General features: G+C 34.1%; 3 protein-coding genes across 5 annotated transcripts; all 3 read left to right on the top strand.

Annotated features, from left to right (window-relative positions):
• Window positions 1-1,493: 1,493 nt before the first annotated feature.
• LOC131609833 (disease resistance protein RPV1-like) lies at window positions 1,494-4,944 on the top strand. The gene is made up of 2 exons (XM_058881644.1): window positions 1,494-2,004; window positions 4,806-4,944. Exons 1-2 carry the CDS (start codon window positions 1,526-1,528, stop codon window positions 4,822-4,824), a joined length of 498 nt encoding a protein of 165 aa, XP_058737627.1. The 5' UTR covers window positions 1,494-1,525; the 3' UTR covers window positions 4,825-4,944.
• A 5-nt stretch (window positions 4,945-4,949) lies between these two features.
• Window positions 4,950-9,570, top strand: LOC131609832 (disease resistance protein RPV1-like). Of its 3 annotated transcripts, none has more exons than XM_058881643.1 (5): window positions 4,950-5,843; window positions 5,945-6,250; window positions 6,344-7,868; window positions 7,949-8,088; window positions 8,213-9,570. In XM_058881643.1, the coding sequence occupies exons 1-5, from the start codon at window positions 4,950-4,952 to the stop codon at window positions 9,065-9,067; spliced, it is 3,720 nt and encodes a 1,239-aa protein (XP_058737626.1). In that variant the 3' UTR covers window positions 9,068-9,570. The 3 variants fall into 3 exon arrangements, with proteins under 3 accessions (XP_058737626.1, XP_058737625.1, XP_058737624.1); XM_058881642.1 differs by having other exon boundaries at window positions 7,940-8,088; XM_058881641.1 differs by having other exon boundaries at window positions 7,937-8,088.
• Window positions 9,571-13,686: 4,116 nt separating this feature from the next.
• Window positions 13,687-20,667, top strand: LOC131609831 (aspartokinase 1, chloroplastic-like). Its single transcript, XM_058881639.1, has 14 exons — window positions 13,687-13,802; window positions 13,878-14,279; window positions 15,059-15,141; window positions 15,268-15,308; window positions 15,922-16,076; window positions 16,195-16,344; window positions 16,455-16,550; window positions 16,816-16,932; window positions 18,098-18,217; window positions 18,307-18,399; window positions 18,477-18,593; window positions 19,092-19,208; window positions 19,512-19,574; window positions 20,196-20,667. The coding sequence occupies exons 2-14, from the start codon at window positions 13,902-13,904 to the stop codon at window positions 20,334-20,336; spliced, it is 1,671 nt and encodes a 556-aa protein (XP_058737622.1). The 5' UTR covers window positions 13,687-13,802; window positions 13,878-13,901; the 3' UTR covers window positions 20,337-20,667.
• Window positions 20,668-22,218: the final 1,551 nt, after the last annotated feature.

The following is a 22,218-nucleotide window of genomic DNA, read 5'->3' as shown; positions in this document are numbered from 1 at the left end:
GAATGATTGTTGGGTAACACCCCACTAAGAGAAGTGTGTCCGGTTATTTTTAGTGCTATTGAAGATTCAACGACCAAAGTGGCGGATCATGGGGTTTGGCAAGATGAATCATGGAGTTGGAATTTTCCTTCGATACATACTTCTAACGGGGTAGCCATAGCGCAATTATCTTCCTTGGTAAATTTGCTCCTTCCGATCCAGCCCTCTCTCTCGGCTCTAGATGGCTATGTTTGGTGGCGTAATCCGTCGGGTTTTTCGATAAGTAATGCCTATGATGTTATTCTTTCGGATTTACCTTCTTCTCCTCCGTTGAACAACACTAGTATGGTAGCGTTTGAGTGTCTTTGGAAAACAAACGTTCCTAGTAGTATTCTTTTTTTTTTTGGTTGGAGGATTATTTGGAATAGGTTGCCGACTAAGACGAATTTGTTCAAACGTGGGGTTTTACTCGATCCTAACATGTTGTCTTGTCCCTTTTGTCGGAGGGTCGATGAAGATTTAGACCACATATTTCTTTTGTGTTCTTTTTCTAGAATTTGGTGGTCGAAGTTATATCGGTGGCTTAGGATTTTGGAAGGCGACGAGAAAACATCTCTTATTGATCAATTTTGTTGGATGGATGATATTTGCAAGAATTATTTCTCTTTTGACTTGGGTTGGTTCTTTTGCTTATCACTTTGTTGGATTATTTGGAAGTGTAGGAATGATGTAATTTTCAACAATTTAGTTGCTTCTCATTTTGATGGGTTTAATTTGTTCAAATCTTTAGCTTGGAATTGGTTTAAAGTCTTTCATAAAGGTTCTTTTAATTTATCTAGGGATGATTGGTTTTTAGATCCAAGACCTTTTTTCACTTGATTGGTGATGGTCTTGCTTGGTAGGTGAGGCGGTCTTTTTGGCCGTTTTTTTTCTTTCTTGTATTCGGGTTTAGCACCCCTAATGCTTTTGCAATATACCTTTACTTATAAAAAAAAATCTTCAAAGATATTATACCAAGACCTCGTTCAGATTTTCTTCAAACAACACTTCTTCCATGCTACAGTAACTACAGTAACTAGCTTTTCAATACACCAAAAAAAAATTACCCAAATTTTTAATACACCAAAATTTTTTTTTGTCGTGGTGAATAAATCAAACCATCTCTTCTGTAAGCAAAGGTTATAGTAAAAAGGATATAAAAACTTGTGTTGATTATGCATTCAATTTTAATAGAATTTAAAATATGTTATTTTCAGTACAATTTTTTATAATTTCCCTAATTTGTATATCATGCACACGTTAATATGAACGGATAATAATTATAGTACAAGAGGTTTGACTTTTTTTAACTCATAAAATAGTACAAGAGATTTGACGTTTTAAAATAAATTATAAAATATCACAGCAGCTAATAATCTATAATAAAAACACACGGTGTAGATTAATTTGTAATTAATTAATTATGTCAAGAGTCGAAGCTAATATTTAGTTTCTATTATAAAAGAAGAGCTAGATGTGTAGCATATTGTATATCGATCGCTTCTTAATGTCATATTTTACAAAAAAGCACGACGTGTTTCTTAGCTTTAGAGGCGAGGACACTCGTTATGGTATAACAAGCCATCTTTACGATGCACTGAATCACAAGTCAATAAAAGCATACATAGATTACCAGCTGAATAGAGGAGAAGAAGTATGGCCAGCACTTGCGGAAGCAATTGAGGATTCACACGCCTCCATAGTTGTTTTCTCTGAAAATTATGCAACATCAAAATGGTGTTTGGAAGAGCTGGTGAAAGTGCTGGAATGCAGAAAAGTTCATGGTCAAGTTGTTATACCTGTCTTCTATAAAACTGATCCTTCTCACATAAGAAAACAAACGGACAGTTATGAGAAAGCTTTTGCGAAACATGAAAGAGATCTTGGGACTAAAAATAGTGTTTCCAATAAAAATAAAGTGCTTAATTGGAAAGCTGCTCTTACGGAAGCGGCCAATATCTCTGGATGGGACACTCAAACTCACAAGTAAGTCTCTATAGAAGTTCTTTGTAACTCTTTATAGAAGTTGGATATATATTTTTCACCTTTCATGTTAATGGTTGAAGTATCCCTAATGGCTAATATTTTTAGAGAATTTTTTTATTAATCCTCTAACCTTCTCGGTCATTTGCGGCGAAATTTCCATAATGCTCCTATATGCTCCTATATTTCGGAAATGCATCTCTGAAATCACTTTTTTCTGAAAAAAAGTTGATTTCGGAAGTACACTTCCGAAAACACAAAAAAAGTGTTTTCCGAGATGTATCTCCGAAAAGACAAAAAGTGTTTTCAGAGATGCATTTCCGAAATTATTTTTTTTGGAGAGGGGTGTCTTCGGAGATGCATATCCGAAATATTCTAATTTTTAATCTTGAAATGTTTCGGATATGCATTTTCGAAAAAATTCAATAATTATTATAAAATTAAAATAAAAGAGAATCAATACAATTAATAGTATAATTAATTGTATTAATTTATATTATTAAATATATATCATTTATTTTTTGAATCAAAAGGGAATTGTATTAATTCAAAAACAATAAAGTACATGGTGATCGTTTGGATCCAACCAGACAAATAACAAATATAGGGTAAACTACATCAGTAAAGTAGCTATATGCTTTTTCAGCTTATTCGTATACCAGCCCCTATAAACTATAATTTCCTTTATAGTATCAACTATATTTCTATGAACATTTTAACGAAATACGACTTCATTTCTAAAGGACCATATTTCGTATAGTATTTCTGTGTAGGCCATTTTGAGAAGCATAGCCTTCCAACCTTTCGTGTCAGTATTATGAATCAACCAAAGGACTTCCGCATCCGTATTAAATATATATCATTATCATTAAGATATAATAATAATTATTAACATGTTTTTTAAATTAAAATATTTTGTAGTTATTATTTATAATTAAATTTTTTCAACAATTTTTTATGCACATTTTGAAAACTATCTATTACTTTATTTACAAATAAATTATTTGATACTTTATTTTAATTGAATAGAATAGAATTTAATTTTAATAAAATTAAAAAAACAATGAGAATATTTTAAAAAAATTAAAAGAAACTTTTTATTTCATATAAAATCAATTTGATAAAAATTATAGTAGTAAATATAAATAGTACTTTGTTAAATGAATAGAAATTAAAATTTAAGTGAATCTCTAGTATGTAAATATATTATACATATAAATATTAATTTTATTATTTAATTTAATTAAAATTGAAGAAAATAATGAGAAATTTGTTTAAGAATTAATAAAAGAATTTTTTTTTCATTAACATCAATATGATAGTAAATTTTTAGTACTAATATAAAAAGTACGTTAGTTGATCAAATTTTTAGTAGTGTTATATATAATTAAAAAAATAATTAAATTCATTTTTCTAAAAGTAGACTTATGTGTTATTTATTTATTTATTTATTTATTTATTTATTTGACTTTATCTGGAATTGATTATTCATGTGAGAGAAAAATAATGTTTTGTTAATATATAGAATTAATTAGATAGATATAAAAGAAATTATTAGTCATATTAAAAAAGAAATATTTTATTAAGCTTGATCCCTCCTCTATTGATTAACATCCCAAAATTTTTAATATTTTGGGATTTTGATTAATTCGGATATGCATATTTAAATTAGTCAAAATTTTAAATTTTTTTGTGTTTTCGGAGATGCATCTCCGAATTAATCAAAATCTCAATTTTTTCGGAGATAAATTTCTGAAATCTGGAAAAATCTAAAAAAAAACTTCAAAACATCTCCGAAACAGAGGTAAATTTGGATTTTCGCTGGGGTCACTCTCATAGGGGTTCAATAAAGAAATTCTCTACTTTTATTAATATATTTTACTCAAAAATATTTCTCTTCAATAATTAATATTTAATAAATATATTATCCTTAGTGTATAAAAAAACACCCGTTATATATTATTTTTATATGTATTTTATCTTTCTGACACCATTTTTTATTTATTAATATTTTTTCAATTGATCTAGTCAACATTAATATTAAGTATATATTTGAATTCACGGTAAACATTATTAATTTATTTTAATAAAATTAAATTTGATAGAATTGATTTTAATATAATTGAGTTTATTTATGTTTGAATATATTTATGAAAAGTGAGTTTAACAACAAATTTCAATGTAAAAATTACATCTAAACTCAAAATTATAAATTTTAACTTCAAATAAAATCAATTTTAAAGATAGAATCAATTCTATTTTAAAAGATTCCATTACAAAATCACTCAAGAATAAATAATATATTTTTAAAATTATTTCCGCTTTCTAAAAGTCAAATCAAATATACTATATTAAACTAATTGAATAAATAAACTAATTTGCAAATTTAAATAATTTGCAAAATTTAAATAAACTAATTTACAAATTTTAAAAAATTTTAGGAGTTAATTTTTTATTTTTTGAAAAATTTATAGATCAATTTAAAATTTTCATAAAATATGAAGAACAACTGATAAAATTTAAAAGATTATTCATGTTTTTTATTCAAAAATATATTTTGGAAGTCATTTTAAATTTTTTATATAAAGATCAACTGGTAAAAAAAAATATGTTTTTTTGAAAATATATTTTTATTCGTTTTTTATGTTCCAGTTTATCTGCATGGAAACCGAAGAAATACAATGGGAGATGGTTTCTTTTTCAAGCTCCAATTTGATAATCATATATCTTTATATAATAGTATGCATACAATGTTTTTTTTCATATTGATGATAAATTTAATAAATATTTGGTTTTTATGTTAGGGATGAATCTAACTTGTGAATGACGTATTGCAAAAGCTACAACTGAGGTACCCTAATGAACTGGAAGGCGTTGTGAGAAACGAAGAAAACTATATATCTGTAGAATCATTACTGAAAAGTGTTAGAATACTTGGAATTTGGGGTATGGGGGGAATAGGAAAGACAACAATTGCTAAAGTCTTGTTTGCCAAACTATTTGCCCAATATGACCATGTCTGCTTTGCTAAAGGAAAAGAATCTTCACCTAGTAAGCTTCTCTCTGAGCTCCTGAAGGAAGAAATCTCCCCATCTAACATTGTAGGTTCCACATTTCATATGAGGAGGCTCAGAAGTAGAAAGGTTTTCATTGTTCTTGACAATGTTGACAACTTAGATCAGTTTGAATATTTATGTAGGGGTTACAATGACCTGAGTAACGATAGCAGACTTATCATAACAACAAGAGACAGACAGTTGCTGAGTGAAAGAGTTGATTGGATATATAAGGTCAAGCAATGGGAAGATCCGGAATCGCTAAAGCTTTTTTGCCTAGAAGCCTTCCAGCAAAACCTTCCGCCAAGAAACTACGAGGATCTCTCACAAAGCGCGGTCACTTATGCAGGGGGGATTCCACTGGCACTGAAGCTTTTGGCTTTGCATCTTCGTTCAAGAGATATTGAGTTTTGGGAAAGTACTTTCAGGAAGCTCGATAAGCATCCTAAAGAGGATATTCACAAAGTTTTAAAGTTGAGCTATGATGGATTAGATGCACTGGAGAAGAAGATATTTCTAGACATTGCATTCTTTTTCAAAGGAGAAAACAAAGATCGTGTCGCCAGGATACTAGATGCTTGTGGTTTCGAAGCAAGTAGTGGAATTGTAGTCCTCAAAGACAAGGCCTTGATTAGCATCTCAAATAACCTTACAATACAAATGCATGACTTGCTACAAAAAATGGGTTCGGACATAGTATGTAATGACTCTGGCATAAACCCTGCAATACATACTCGAACTCGACTCAGTGGAGCAGAAGCTCGTGCAGTAATTGAAGAAAACAAGGTAAGGGGAAGAACAGTACAGTTAAATTTCTTATAGGAATCAATTAATGTAGACAATTAACTAACCTGATATATATACATTTTACATTCTTGTCTTGTCAGGGGAATAGCTCAATTGAAGGCATAACATTGGATTTGTCTCAAATTAATGATATGCTTTTAAGTGCGGACACATTCACCAAGATGAAAGCCTTAAGAATTCTCAAATTCTATGCACCCTCTAACCAGAGATGTACCAATACATATCTCAACCTTCCCACATTCCTTGAGCCGTTTTCAAATCAACTGAGGTATTTTGAGTGGAATGGATACCCTTTTGAGTCTCTTCCACAACCTTTTTGCGCTAAGTTTCTTGTTGAGATCCACATGCCGCACAGCAATCTAAAACAACTGTGGCAGGGAACGGAGGTAAACATACATATAATCACATTATATTTATGCTTCTTTTTTAGAATTTGCACTTTGATCATATAGTCTTTTGATTGAAATGTCACTTCGCAGGAACTTGGTATGTTAGAAGGAATTGACCTGAGTGAATGCAAGCATTTTGAACGGCTTCCGGATTTGTCTAAGGCCTCGAGTCTTAAATGGGTAAATCTCTCTGGTTGTGAGAGTCTGGTTGATCTTCATCCATCTGTTTTATGCGCAGAATCGCTTGTTACCTTGATACTGGATGGGTGCACAAAGGTTAGAAGCGTTAGAGGTGAAAAACATTTTATTTTCTTGGAGAAGATCAGTGTGGATGGGTGCACAAGTCTGGAAGAATTTGCAGTGTCCTCGGATTTAATTGAAAATTTGGATTTAAGCAGTACAGGGATCCAAACACTGGACCTATCAATCGGGCGTCTTCAAAAACTGAAACGACTTAATCTCCAGAGTTTAAGACTCAAGCATCTTCCAAAAGAGTTATCTAGTGTGAGATCTATTAAGGAGTTGAAGATTTCTGGCAGCAGACTAATGGTTGAGAAACAACAGCTACATGAACTGTTTGATGGCTTACAATCCATAAAAATATTACATATGAAGGATTTTAGAAACCTGTCTGAACTCCCGAACAACCTCAGCGTCTTGTCAAAATTAAAGGAATTAAACCTTGATGGAAGCAACGTGAAGAGGTTACCTGAAAGCATAAATCAGCTTCAAGAGCTGGAAACTCTGTCTTTGGTGAATTGTAGGAAGCTTCGGTGCCTACCAAAGCTTCCGCCTCTCATCAAACAGTTATATGCTGTTAACTGCACGTCACTGGTTTCGGTGTCAAACCTCAAAACATTAGCATCAAAGATGATGGGAAATGCCAAACACATTTCATTCAAAAACAGCTTGAGTTTGGATGGACATTCACTTGAACTTATAACGGAAAGTCTCAACTTAACAATGATGAGTGCTGTGTTTCAAAATGTGTCCGTAAGAAGACATGAGAACGTCCACAGCTACAACTATACCAGTGTTGATGCTTGTCTACGTGGAACAAGTATCCCGAAGCAGTTCAAATGTCGAACAGCTACTGACTCCTCCATTACAATTCAACAACTTCCTGATCGATCCATATTGCTGGGATTCATTTACTCGGTGATTCTTTCTCCAGTAGGTGGGAACAGAATGAACAAGGATGGAGCTAGAATACAATGCCAATGCAACTTGGGACAAACCGGTATAAAGACTACATGGCTAAATACGGATGTCACGGACCTGAAATCGGATCACATTTATGTGTGGTATGATCCATTCCATTGTGACAGCATTCTCAAATTTTATGAACCAAAGATTTGTTATGAGTTCTGCGTTACAAACGACACAGGGGAAGTTGATGGTTCAATTGGCATTATTATCAAAGAGTGCGGGGTACGACTAGTGAGTGTTGAAGAATTGGAGAGTGTTTTGCCGGAATTGGACTTGGATTTGGATAAGAAAATGGAATTGAAGAGGGGAGTAAAGAAGGAAATTGAAGCCTCTGACTATAAGACGGATCAGATACCTAATCAGCAACTATACACAAGTCAAAAGAGTTCCAGCGATGGCAAACACGGTATGCAACTAAGTGTTTTCTTTCATCAGTCTCTCTTTTTATTAACATAACATAACATAAGTTTGCAGTAGTTAAACTAGATTTAGTTGAAGAAGACAGTGAGAGTGAAAACCACATTTTTAACGGGGAAAAGAGCATGGAGTCTACTAGTGAGGAAACCAAGAGCATGATCATCTGCAACGGAGCTCCCCTCATTTTGGTGCCTAAGTTGTTTCCGCAGGTACACAATCACTTCAATTGTAACTTGCCTTCTTTCTCTGAGTAAAAAAGATTGTGTCATAAACTCATAATAAAACGATACATAATTAATGTCACATTGTGAATATGATTATTACATGTTGCAGCTAAAAAGTAGAGGAAATGAAGCAAGTGCTGGATTGCATGTACAACTTGTAGAGTCAGTTGCCGGAGAAAACAATTTTGAAGAGACCAAGCAAAAAGGACAAGTTATTGTTCCTGAAAATGAATCAGATGAGGACCCTTTTAATGAACTTTTGAACATTTTAATGGGAAGTCCAAACTCCTCACCGAAAGAAACTTGTTCTACAAGCGACACTGCTGTAAGTACTGCCTTGAATAACCTCGAGTGGCTGTTGAAAAATTCACTCAAGTCCATTCTCTACGACGCAGAGCTACAACAACAATTACACGTCTCTTTGGAATGCATCAAACATGCATCCCGTGAAAAAGTTTCTCCTAATGTTGTGAAGCTTGTCCAGAAAATGATACCCTCTATTAAGAACCTTTTCAAAGACTTTGTCATGATTGAAAAAGTGGTTGAGGATCACATTAATGCTTTGCAACAAAAAGAAAACAAGACGCGGCAAGTGATAGATGGTATGAAACAGAAGAAATCAAAGGAGAAAGAAAAGATTCAGTTCGAGGATGAAGTCAAGCGTCTTGAAGAAGATGGCAGACGGGTTGATGAAAAAATTCAGATTCTTGTTGAGCAAAAGAAAAGTATTGAGCTGGAAAAAACCAAGTTGAAGGAGAGAATGAAAAGATGTGAAGGCGAAAAGAAGGAATTGGATGATGAGGCTAAGAATATGATAACTGAGGCCAAAGAGCTGATGTCGAGGATAAAGAATTCTGAACCTTTGTATGCTGCTGCCCTGTCACAGCAGCAGAAGTTGAATGACAATTGGGAAGGTTTTAGAACAGATTTTGCAGACAACTATGGAAGTAGCCGAGAAGAGTAGATAACATGCTTAAAGCTGGAAATTTTATGTAAGCAGTTGCCTTAATCACCCAAAGAATTGGATTTACTCCATGCTTGTTTAACCAATGAATTGATGGTTGAAAGTCATGGTTTGAATGTATGAAACAGACCAGGAAAGTCTTAAAGAAGCAATACTGCACAATTAGAAAGCAAATGATTTCAACAAATGTGTTGTTGAAGACAAACATTCGACAGATAGTGTGGTTATTATCCAAGAGCAAACTTTTGTAACTATAGTGTATCGTGGTATGGTTCTCCCAAACCAGATATTCATTTTAGTAATGGATACATAGGAAAGAAAAAAAAAAGAGAGCAAATTATCATAATAAATAAAAAAATTCATAATGAATGTATTAGAGGTGTACAATGTAAATCATGAATACTATAGAATGTAAATAAGGAAAATGGGCTTTAGACATTGTATATATAGTAGCTAACAAAGACTTTTGTAGGTAAAAATCATAGAGTGTAACAGAATTTGGAGAATGAAAACTATTTTCATCTTCTTCTTCATTTTTCTTTGCATACTTTCAGGTTATTGTTCATATTTCATGGTGATTGTGCAAGATCCAATATGGTATCAGTAGCATTTTTCTTCAAAATCTTGAATCCACAAGATTTGATTTCCATTTCCACATTTCATTCTTGCTTCGCAATCTCCATTGTTTTTCATTCACTTCATCATGGAAGATCAACAGCATAATCCTTTTTTCACTCATCATTCCGATTATCCTGGTCTGGTTTTGGTTTCACGCCTCTTGACGGAAGATAATTACCCACCGTGGCGTCGGGCCATGCTTATAGCTCTTCGTGCAAAGAGCGAGATCAGATTTGTTGATGGTTCGATTCCGCAACCTCCTGATGGTGATCCTCGGTTTCATCTATGGCAGTGCAATATCTGATCTCCAATTTCACTATACTCATATTGAATACCATAATTCACCCCCTCTATTCTTGAAATCACTTGTCCAAAACAAAGTACAATATCTGATCTCCAATTTCACTATACTCATATTGAATCATGATCTGACTTGGGTGTTGGAGTGTTAACCTTGTAGGTCCACCCCGCTTCACCTTAAAGGAAATCTTAGCCACCGTTCAAAATCAACTATTATCGTACTCTCTTTATTTTTAGTTCCTTTAGGGAGTTAGATCATCCATTTTTAGTTCTCGAACGGAACACAAGTTAGATCATTCATTATACTGATACATAATTCTATTTAAAACATCATGGATATTAAAACAATGAAAACAAGAAAAAACAATATCATCCAAAAAAAATTTCATTTCATAATGTTCTTCATATCAACTAAAGTTCCAATAAATCTTGTTTTTGCTCCTCAATTCTGACCCTTAATTTTTTAAAGGTGCTCCTGATTTTCTTTTGTTAACTTTTCCAACCTCTATTTTTATGGAAAATTCTTTGGCCACCTCCCTACCTTCTAGTCCACCTCTGGTGAAAATCCCAAACTACCCCTGATTTCGGAAATGCATTTCCGAAATGCAAGAAAAGGTGTTTTCGGAGATGCATCTCAGAAAATGCCTTTTTTTTTGGAAAAATTGTCTTATTTCAGAAGTTCATTTCCGAAAACAGCATTTCGGAAGTTCACTTCCGAAATACTGCGCGTTCTGCGGATTTATCAAAACACTCCCCCTCCCCCATTCATTTACCCTAACTCAAATAAAAAACAAGCAAAGGCGAAAATTTGTGCAAACACACTTCCAAGGCTGCATCAAGGCTCCAATCACATTGTTATACAACATTCAAAAGCCCTCAAATCACTCAATTTGTAAGTTTTGAATTTGTTAGATTCATTATTCAAATGCATGTTATTTAGGGTTTCAATTGCATAAATGATATATGGACTGGTTGTTAGTAGTATTTAGGTTGTTTAGAAGCTTTTTGAATTGGTTTTATGTTTGATTTTGGGGTCTGCCATGGAAGTTTCAAAAAACTCCATCGCAGGGGTGTTTCGGAAGTTCATTTCCGAAAACACCTTCATCCCAGTTTTCGGAAATGAACTTCCGAATTGTATCAGAAGTTCAAATTTTTTAGTTTTTTATTTTGTCTCGCATATTAATCGATTTCAATTGTTTACAGGAACATGTCAGACAACCAACCAGGACGCATCAGACAGGGTAGGGAGACCCAGACTGCGTCGGCCCCCCAGGGTAGGGAGTGTCCGTTTTAATTAGCAAGTACTTTATTTTTAACGCCTTTGTTTATTGTGCCTGTTTCTTTGAAGTTTGTGTGCATGCGTTCTGACTTCTTTGACGGCGTGTCGCTGGTTTTCAACGTCTTTCTTCATTTTTACGCAGGAATGGGTGGCGCTAAGGGAAGACATGGTTCTTCAACCTCGTGCTCTCGCGGAGTGAAGGAGGTGAAGGAGAAGAAGAAGGTTTCGACCGGCTCTACTTCTCGGTCCCAGGGGGCCGGGGGCCGGATGCTCAAGCTCAACTATCTGGCGTGAGAGTCGTGGTTGATGCCGATGGTTCTGAGACTGAGTGGGATGAGGATTGGTATCAGTATCTTCATTCGGAGGAGTTCGCTCGTCGGGCAGAATAACGTGTTTTTGTTTTGTTTGATGTGTATTTCGTAACGCTCGTCGGGCAGAATAACGTGTTTTTGTTTTGTTTGACGTGTTTTGTTTTGTTTTGATTTCGGATTGTATCTTTCGCACAGTGTTTTTGGATTGGATTTATCATATTAGTATTTTCAGTTTATTTGTTGCTTATTTTATTTGGCGTTTGCGTTTAATTAAAATGCGAGACTGTTTAAGAAAAAACATTAAAAAAAAACACAGTTTCTACATAATTCGGAAGTTCATTTCCGAAGACACCCCCATGAGGTGTTTTCGGAAGTTCATCTCCGAAGACACCCCCATGGGGTGTTTTCGGAGATGCACTTCCGAATTGTGGAAATTTTTTTAAAAAAAAAGCGCTTCGGAAGTTTATTTCCGAAGCAGAGATATTTTGGGATTTTCGTTGGGGGTGACCCCCATAGGGAAGTGGCTAAAGAAATTTTCATTTTTATTCATCATAAATTAGTCTTTCTCATCTTCCACTTCTTTATAAAACCAATTAAAAAACCCATACCCAATTTGGGTAGAGTCCTATATACATTAAGAACCCCAACAAAAATGTTAAGCCAATTATAATTTCCCAAGAGTTTTTCGATAAAGATGAACAATTATGAAATCTTGTCTTAAAATGTGTACATCTCCATAATTGCTTGTCATAGATACTAACTGTTACTATCATGTGAAAAACAACAACGTCTCCATAACGACAACTCGATCTCCATTAAAAATTGGAACTTATATAAACTTTCGAATCAAAATTCCTAAAACTCTTCGCTTTTGTTATGGATGAATAGCGCCCAAAATTAATTTTTACAAGTTTTCGCGATTTCGAGCAATGACAATAGATTTGTGCCAATTTGGGCGTACGTTTTAGGCACTTTCACTAAAAAGTAAAATTTTAAATTAATTTTTTATTATTTTTAAAACACTTATGAGAATAAAAGGTAAAATTAATAGTTTGTGTTAATGCTGGGATCATGTAAGAATAACTCCAAATAAATAATAACAAAAGTCCTCGTGTCCCTTAATTATTTTTAGCAAATGAAAGTCGGCTAAATTTTGTTCTATCCTTACATAATTATTATTAGGGGTGTTTGCAGTGCGGATTAAGCTGTTTTTTTAAAATTATTAGAACTGCAAGAAAAAAAAACGTGCGGTTTGGTTTGGTTCGGTTGACTTTTAGAAAAAAACCGAACCAAATCAAATCAATGTGGTTTAGTCCGGTTCGGTTGATTCAATTTTTTACAAATATTTTATTGAGTCATACATACACATATATATGACAACATAAGTTTGTATTTAGTCAATCATATACTGCCAAATAACAACAAAACTCATCATATTTTGACAACAACTTCTCATTTAATATGTAAAAGTCAAATTAGACAAAATTGGAATAATAAACATAAAATAATAGCATAAAACGATATCAAAAATATTATAATGAAAAAAATAGAAGAGATGAGAAATTAGTAAAAATGAAAAAGAAAAACATAAGAGATGAGAGATTAAAGAAGAAGATGTGCGATAAAAACAAAATCGAAGAGAGAGAATATTTGCATAAAAATAAGAATGTGAAAAAGAAAGAATATAAGAGGGTAGATACTAGAGAAGAAGAGACAAAATATATGTGGCGAAGCGAAGAAGTCGCGGAAATGTTAGGAGAGATTTGAAAAGACTGAAACTGAAATCATAAGTGTAAGAATGAGAAAATTCTCCGCAATCATAAGAGTAAGGTATAATACTAATAGGTTTAGGATTGGTTTAAATGAGAGTCAAGTAAAATTTAGATTGTAACATAATGAATTTGATTCAATTTTCAAAATATAAATCGCAAACCGAACCGAACTATACGATTTTGTTAAAAAATGACTCTAACACATCTGAACTAAATACGATTTTTTATATTTTCAACTTGATTTGATTTAGTTTGCGGTTTTCCATTGTATTGATTTGATTTTGAACACTCCCTCGTTATTATATCAAATAATTTGCTTTTGATTTAACAGTACAAATTGTCGTTTACTCAGAACGAGTTGAAAAAAGAAAAAAAAAAGGTACAGCCGCCGGGGGGGAAGGAAGTAGCACAGCTTCCATTACAGTACCTCCCAACCTCTTTCCCACGATCACAAGGTACTTACTTTTCCATTTCTCCCTAAATCTCTCCCAATCCTTCAACTCTTCCAAATCTCACCTTACATTTTCTAGGTTCCTTTATCAATTGAAATCAACATGGCAACGCAAGTTGGTTGCGTTAAAAGCGTTTTCCATGTAGCAACTACAAGGAAAACCTTTCACTGCGAATCACCGTTATCGCCGTGTCGAATTGGGTACACAGCGCGTGTTGCTCACGTTCCTCTGGTGAGGAAAGTGTCGAGTAATGCAATTAGAGTCCGTTGTTGCAGCAACAATGGGAGGGAAAGTGGTGTGGCGGCGGAGAAGGTGGAGGGGATTGAAAACAGTTACACTTGTGTTATGAAATTCGGTGGGTCTTCTGTTGCCAATGCTGTGCGGATGAGAGAGGTTGCTAACCTTATATTGGGTTTTCCTGAAGAAAGGCCTATCATTGTTTTGTCTGCTATGGGAAAGACTACTAACAGGCTTTTACTGGTATTGCTTTTCTATTTCTTGCTTGTTCCTTTTATGTGATAATTGTGTGATCATTACAACTGTGATTGGTCTATTTGTAGATCTTCTATTGACATGTAGTGACATGTGTCAATCAGTTAGTTAGAGTAGTTACAGCATTTATAACTGTCTTTGACAGTTAGTTATATTTAATATGAGGTAAGGTCTATAGCAAGCTCTCATGAGCTTGAGCTTGAGCTAGAATGACTAGACTACTCCTTTAATACTCCACGACACAACCTTTTACCATCTCAGCTGCACTTGTATGATGTGTGTAAAAAATTCTTATCAGATTGAATCCTCAATTATAGGAGAAGTTTCTGTTTCTAATTATATTATACCTTGAAACTCAAGATTATCTGTTTTTGTTCAGGTTGATTTACTTTTAATCATTGTAATGTTTGTGGATATTAGAATAGTCTCTTGAATGTGGATCTTATTGATTTATTTCCTGAAGTAAGGGTTATGTCCAACATGGACAAATATGATATGACTGAAACTAAAACCTAATCAATAAGGACCAAAAGCATGTATCCTATGATTTGGAGACTGAAAACTGGCTAAAATTTGTAGGTGCTTAGTCGGAAAAGTTGTATGTTACATGAACCAAAAAGTTATTTAAATCTATGTTTAATTTTCTTTTTACATTCTTTTGCAACATGCAATTACGGCATGGTGAGATTACTGCAGCCACCGCAACTGATATGCTGTGGCTCTGCAGTTCAAAACCCTGAGCAAGAACCGTGGTTTTGTATTGTCAGGCCGGAGAAAAAGCTGTAAGCTGTGGAGTTACTAATGCTGATAGTATTGATGAGCTCAGTGATATAAAAGACTTGCATCTCAGGTCTGGACAATGGATTGTCCTTTTAGTCTTTCCAAGTGCAGTGAAAACGCTTTCAACGAATAAAGGAAAATCACCTTTTTAATTGACTTATGTGCTCTCTCTTTGTCACTCTGTTATCTTATTCAGGACAGTGGAGGAACTTGGAGTGGACAGAGATGTTATTGCAAGTGAGCTATATTTTTCCGCATTACATCATTTTTTTTGTTACACTGGATTGTGTTCTGGAACTGGAAAGTTATATTTAAGCATTTGTGTGTTGCTCCATTATGCTTATGAGTGTTGGACATTTGTTTGAATATATCAGTTTATTCATAATATACGTTCATGCTAGTCACAAACTTGTTTTACTTTTATTTCTAGTTTCAATTTAAGAATTATGATATCAAAATTCATGTTTTACTGATTATATTCTTTAGAAGCTTGCTAAACTAAAGAGCTTACTTTAATATGGTTGCTTGTTATTAAATGTGCCATGAAAGTTGTATGGCGGTAGGCTAGTAACAGGACCAGTCTTGAGATTGGCAATATTTTATGTAACAAAGGGCTGCATTTACATTTTATACTCAATGGCTTACATGATGAAACTGGTCCTTTCATGAGTGAGGAGAGGCTGTATATCATTATGGTGGTAAATATTGTAATTGGCAAAAATGACATACCACAATTTGAGCTCGTTATGTCATTGCCTTCTTTATTCTCAATATGCATATTCAATAAATTTTATTTTGTATGTACTCATATTTTTGCCTGTCTTGGTGTTGGGTGTTGCCACATGAACAGAGCATTTAGAAGAATTGGAGCAACTTCTTAAGGGGATTGCTATGATGAAAGAACTGACTCCACGGACACAAGATTACTTAGTTTCATTTGGAGAGTGCATGTCCACTAGAATCTTTGCTGCATATCTTAATAAAATAGGTGTTACGGCTCGTCAGGTATGTTTCTCATGTTTGCCTATGGAGTACATATTGCAACTAAATCATTTGGTTTTGTAACTGTGGATGAGGATAGCCTAACTCTGGCTCCCGGTCATATAATTTGTTTCTAATGCAGTATGATGCATTTGAGATTGGTTTTATAACAACTGATGACTTCACTAATGCCGACATTTTGGAAGCAACATATCCAGCTGTTGCGAAGAGGTTACATAGTGACTGGGTTTCTGATCCTGCAATTCCTGTTATTACAGGCTTCCTTGGAAAGGTCTGTGATACCCTACATTTTTAATGATTCTTCCTCACCTTGTCCTGCTGTCTACATTGCTAATGTAAGAAACTCGCAAATACAAGTGTAATATTTTTTACTTCTTTCAGGCCCGGAAATCATGTGCAGTGACAACATTGGGTAGAGGGGGCAGTGATTTGACTGCTACGACAATAGGAAAAGCGCTAGGACTGCCAGAGATTCAGGTTTGTACATAAACTCTTAGTTGGGCACGTCAAAATCTTGCCAGAATGTCGGTGTACTTATTTAACATATTGCATGAGTTGTTAACTTTAGGTGTTGGTATTATTTCTGGTTATAGGAAACACGTATCTCTTTGACTTCATATTCATATTCCATATTTTAAATAAACAGTAGTATGAACTACTGAAATAGTTTATGCATAATTTCCTTAGCTTGTAGACTAAGCAAAAGATAAAAAGAATTGGTTAATCTCGGTCCCTTAAACAGGTATGGAAAGATGTTGATGGTGTTCTAACATGTGATCCAAATTTATGCCCACAAGCAGAACCTGTTCCATTTTTAACATTTGACGAAGCTGCTGAGCTTGCTTACTTCGGTGCTCAGGTATCATTATTCATTATATTCCCTTATCTCGTTCTCTTGCCAAATACACTATACCATTTCTTTGAATATTTATTCTTATCAAATTCTTTGAGTTGTATTTGAAGAAACTGAACCATGCAAAAAGTAGGCGCCAAATGTTCACCAATGATGCCATACAATTTAATCGAGCATTTATTATGTAGATGATCACGGTGTGAAAATAAGTGGGCTACTGTCTAGAGCTAGAATTGCATATAATGCACGTTTTGAAGAAAGTAGAAACAGTTATCTGGCCCTGCATTTATGCAATCTGTTATTCTGAACTAATCAGATTTGGTGTAATTGAACTGGACTAGAAAAGAAAAGGAAAGAAAAAACTATTTATTGAATTGAATGAAAGAATGATACTGACAGTTCTTTGTAATATGGGAGAGTAATGGATGATAATAATGAAATGTACTGTTGTATTATTGATACTCTTTGTGGATATTCGCTGCCAACATAGGTTGTCACATTAATCACATAAAATACAAATTGTTGTCACAAGAAAATAACTGCAGAGAACCAACAAACCTCCAAGAAGTAGAGAGCCTGGTATCTCCCAACCAACCAAACTTAAGCAAACAACCGAAATGGCTTGTATATGTCCATCATTATTCTGTTTAATACATGAAAGTAAACTATATTGGACCTTGTCTATTAGGCTTACGCCTCATGTAGACCTTCTTAATTGGAAGCCTAACAGGTACTCAGCTCTCCACTACCAAAGTGTCTAATCTGATGTCCGTTCCAACTGTTGATACTTCTTACACTTCTCCTAACTAACAATCTAACTAACTAGCTGTTGCTAACTCTGATGAGTTGAAACCTAGCTTTGACTAGCTAAACATTATGATTAAGATCATCATTCCATTCTGGATGCTGTCAAATGCCAGTAACCGATACCCTTAATTTGTATAAAACGTTCAAGAAAAAACAAAATTTTCTTGGGCAATTGACTAGGCTCGCCATATTATCTCAAACTTGTATTAATAAAGGCTGTTCATCATATTGTTTATGGGTTATTTACCCAGTTTCTAGTAAAGTCTGTAGCCCTGTCATGAACAGCATGGGTTCACAATTGATATGATATGAACCTTGGGATATTAGATTAATCTTGTGCGTGAATTATATCTCTAATTTGCAGGTCTTGCATCCACAGTCTATGAGACCTGCTAGAGAAGGTGATATTCCTGTTAGGGTTAAAAATTCTTACAACCCTAAAGCTCCGGGTACCCTTATCACCAAAACAAGAGACATGAGCAAGGTTTGTAGAAATGTATCTTGGCACATAGAAAATATGATTATCTGAAGTATGATTTCAGTCAATGTTAACTTTTCTTATTTCCATTGCAGGCATTATTAACTAGCATTGTTTTGAAACGTAGTGTTACCATGTTGGATATTGTAAGCACTCGCATGCTCGGTCAGTTTGGGTTCCTTGCTAAGGTGAGAAAGTTAATGACAGTCAAACTTGTCCTCCTAGTGGATGAATTCTTTGTCTTCAAGTTTCCATATTTATGCAGGTGTTTTCAATCTTTGAAGATTTAGGCATATCAGTTGATGTCGTAGCTACCAGTGAGGTTAGTATTTCCTTGACGTTGGATCCGTCAAAGCTGTGGAGCAGAGAACTAATTCAACAGGTAAGCTATTACTCCCATTCAATATTTTGTTGAGTTCCTTCCTTCAATTATTTTGTTGATGATTTATAATATTATTTGTGAAGTCTAGATCTTTATTTATTTGTTGAGTGCTGTTATCGGTGAATTTTTTTAATAAAAGAAGCATGACCTGGCTGGTAATTAAAAAGTATGACCTGACCAGTTCATGATGAACTGGCCAAGTTGTCAGTTATTTGCATACACAGCTTTTTCATTAAGCACTGAGATTGGTCATATGATAAGTTATTGGGTTACCCGGTCCAACTGTCCTGTCCAAGCTGAGAATTTAACATTGGTGTAAGGGGTCACTTGTTCGATTTAGTCTCTCCCATCTAATGAGTAATGAGTCTGTGTGGTTATTATTATTAATTTCCCGGATGGTTCTATATGATAACCACCATCAGCTTGATGCCACATTTGTTTACACTAAAATGACCCTTGTGTAATTCTAATTGGCTGTCATGCTTTATCTCTTTCCAGGAACTTGACTATGTTGTGGAAGAACTTGAAAAGATTTCTGTGGTGAATCTCCTAAAGAATAGATCCATTATCTCTCTCATTGGAAATGTTCAAATGTCATCATTAATTCTGGAGAAGGTTTTGTATTGCAGGATCTCTATTTGAATATTTGTCTACAATTTATGATTAAAAAGTTGTTTTAATGCCTAGAGATGCTATAACATCACTATATAGGCCTTCTGTCCTATATACTTTTGATTTCTGGCTTGAGGTCATAAGGCATTGTCAAAATCAGCATATGATTAAATTTCATGCATTGTTAAATGGCACTTTTCAAGCATGGGTTCGTTGATAACTTGATTGGCATCAACTTGCATGATTATAAATCTTCTGCATTTAATTGATGTTTTGCTCTTTTTATTGGCTGGCATTCTATTGCAGGCCTTTCAAGTTCTTCGCTCCCTAGGTGTCACTGTTCAAATGATTTCTCAAGGTGCATCTAAGGTATTCACTCTATCAGCTTTTGAACTATGTGTTTCACCTTCAATTTGTCCTTCTACTGCCAACAAGCTAAAAAATAATTAATCAATTTTAGGGCTTTCATCCTCTAATTAACCATATCATCATTAGGGGGAAAATGAAAAAATTTTGTACCAGTTGTGTCCCTTTTTATGTTTAGCTGAATGAAAATGCCAAATAGGTGTTTGAGTTTTGGCCAACCTGTGTTGTACTTCTGTCAGATACTGGAATGGAGTGTCTGACACTGACACACCTCACACTTTCAATCCAAACTGTCAATGCTACGTAAGTCACAAGCAGTGACTTGTATACGGTTGTGTTTTACACTAGGCATGTTGCCTTTATGGAAAATTGCCAAAAAAAGTTTACCACTCAAACATAAGACCTCCAATATATAATATGAAATTGTAATGTTGGGCAGTAAAGAACCAAACATGAATGTAAGTTCAATGTTGCTGCAAAGCTGAGAATTTTCTCTGTTTATTGTTTTTAGACTTGGTGGTATTCAGGATTTGAAAATACACAATGGCATTTGTCTAGAATCATTACAGTAAAACATTTTCATTTTCATATTTTTGTTTTTTGTTCTTGTTTGTTTCACCGCAGGTGAATATCTCATTAGTAGTTAACGACAACGAAGCAGAACAGTGTGTCAGGGCCCTCCATAAAGCTTTCTTTGAATGCGAGCTCTCTGAATTAGAGAATGAATGCATTTCCAAAAATGGTTCTGTTCGTACATTATCTTAAGGAGGACACTTTCAGATCAAGTTCTACTGGAAACACTCCTCCACTATTTATCGAGATGCGGCAGATAATTTTTATTAACATTATGGTTTAAAGACAATTTTGGTTGAGAGAAATAATATTTTTATTTTAAAATATTTTAAGTGTCCTTTGTAAAAGTTTGCTTTATTATATTTTTGGATTTTGGATCTACCAACTCCATGTGCTATGAGAAACTGGAAGTCCATTTATGTCCTATGGGATGGATCTGAAGTAGGTGTATTTGGAAATGTTGGGATGCATATGTTGTTATTCTCAAATTTTTCACTTAATATGTTATTTTTCTTTACAAGTATTTATATCTCATCTTTTCAAATGATGATCCCTAAACAACAGTTCTCAAAGGAGAAGTAGTCACTTCCCAGTTATTTTTCCGGCTTAAGTGCAATTAAACGGATATTCGTGTTTAGAATTCAAAATATAGCAACTGCATAGTAGATGGTTTGATTTAAGGGGCGGAAAGGATCTGATTTTCATTAGTTGATCAAGCTTTCAAATCAGGGGCCTGTTATGGAAAAAAAACAGAATGAGATAGAATACGACAAAAAGCGGTTGTGTTTGGGAATTCTAAGGGTCTGTTTGGTTCAAATGAGGGGAGAGGGAGGGGAGGGGAGGGGAGAGATTTTAATGGAGGGAAGGGGAGGGGAGGGATTTTTTGTAATTATATATATGTTTGGTTCAAACGAGGGGAGGGGAGGGAAGGGAAGGGATTTCGTTTAAAAATATGTTTGGTTCACAAGGGGAGGGGAGGGATTTTAATAATAATTTACAATTTTATTCTTGTAATTTTATATAAGTGATATGATATTCAATTGTAAAAATTTCATAAATATTTTCTTGGAAATAATATTTGTATAACTGAGTGATTAAAAAGTCATAACTTATCGCATAATATTAAAAAAATTGAGTACACTTGATTTGTATTATAACTCTCGATACAAAATAAACTATGCGTTGATAACAACAAAAAATTATAATAAAAACAAAAAATTATAGTAATTATAATTTTTATTAAATAAAAATAATAATTTGAAGGTGAAGAATAATTATAATAAATTGATGGAAACAATAGAGAAAAAATCACAAAAAGAAAAGTAGGAACATGAAAGAAAATAATATTTTTAAAATAATAAAATAAAACTGAGGATATTTTAGTAAATATATTAATTTAATTAATATTAAAACTCAGATCCCCTCCCCTCCCCTCCAAATCCCCCCGATTCGGGGGAACGCAAAAAGTGTCATTTGGAGGGATTTTGCTCCCCTCCCCTCCTAAAAATTGAACCAAACACATTTCATTTTAAATATTCACTCCCCTCCCCTCGCTCTACCTCGAACCAAACACACCCTAAGGCAAATTTGAAGCACTCCAATTAATTGAGTTCAGGATGAAAGATCCATAGGGGGTTTGTTCCAACACCAGCGCGACAAATTTTTGACTCCAAAGACACTACATAGATGGTTTTTACGTGTACAATTCGACTCGGCATAAGAGGCTTCAAGGGAATGGTTAATGATAAGTAAAAGGCCATCGTGACGCTAAGAAGTTGGTGTTTGTCTATTTATTTTTGTCAAGTAGTTTAGTAGTTAGAATTTCACACTTCAAAGGTGAATAAGTTAAATGTCGCAAATTTGAACTCGTGCTCCTACATATGATGTCTTTGCAAGTTACAAACTAAGTTGACTTAATGGAACCGTGTCTTTCTATTTAAACGTCTCCAATGTCGTCTCATGAGTATTGGGAACCAATTTACGGATGGAAAACATCATAAATTGCCACAAGAGTGCATGTTCCTAACAAACTATAGAGAATCACCATTACATAACCAAACATTTTGATGTACAC

The sequence above is a fragment of the Vicia villosa genome, linkage group LG6 (assembly GCF_029867415.1).
Source record: "Vicia villosa cultivar HV-30 ecotype Madison, WI linkage group LG6, Vvil1.0, whole genome shotgun sequence".
NCBI classification, from domain to species: Eukaryota; Viridiplantae; Streptophyta; class Magnoliopsida; order Fabales; family Fabaceae; genus Vicia; species Vicia villosa.
Note: the sequence above shows the minus strand (reverse complement) of the source record. Positions and strands in the feature narration are given on the sequence as shown.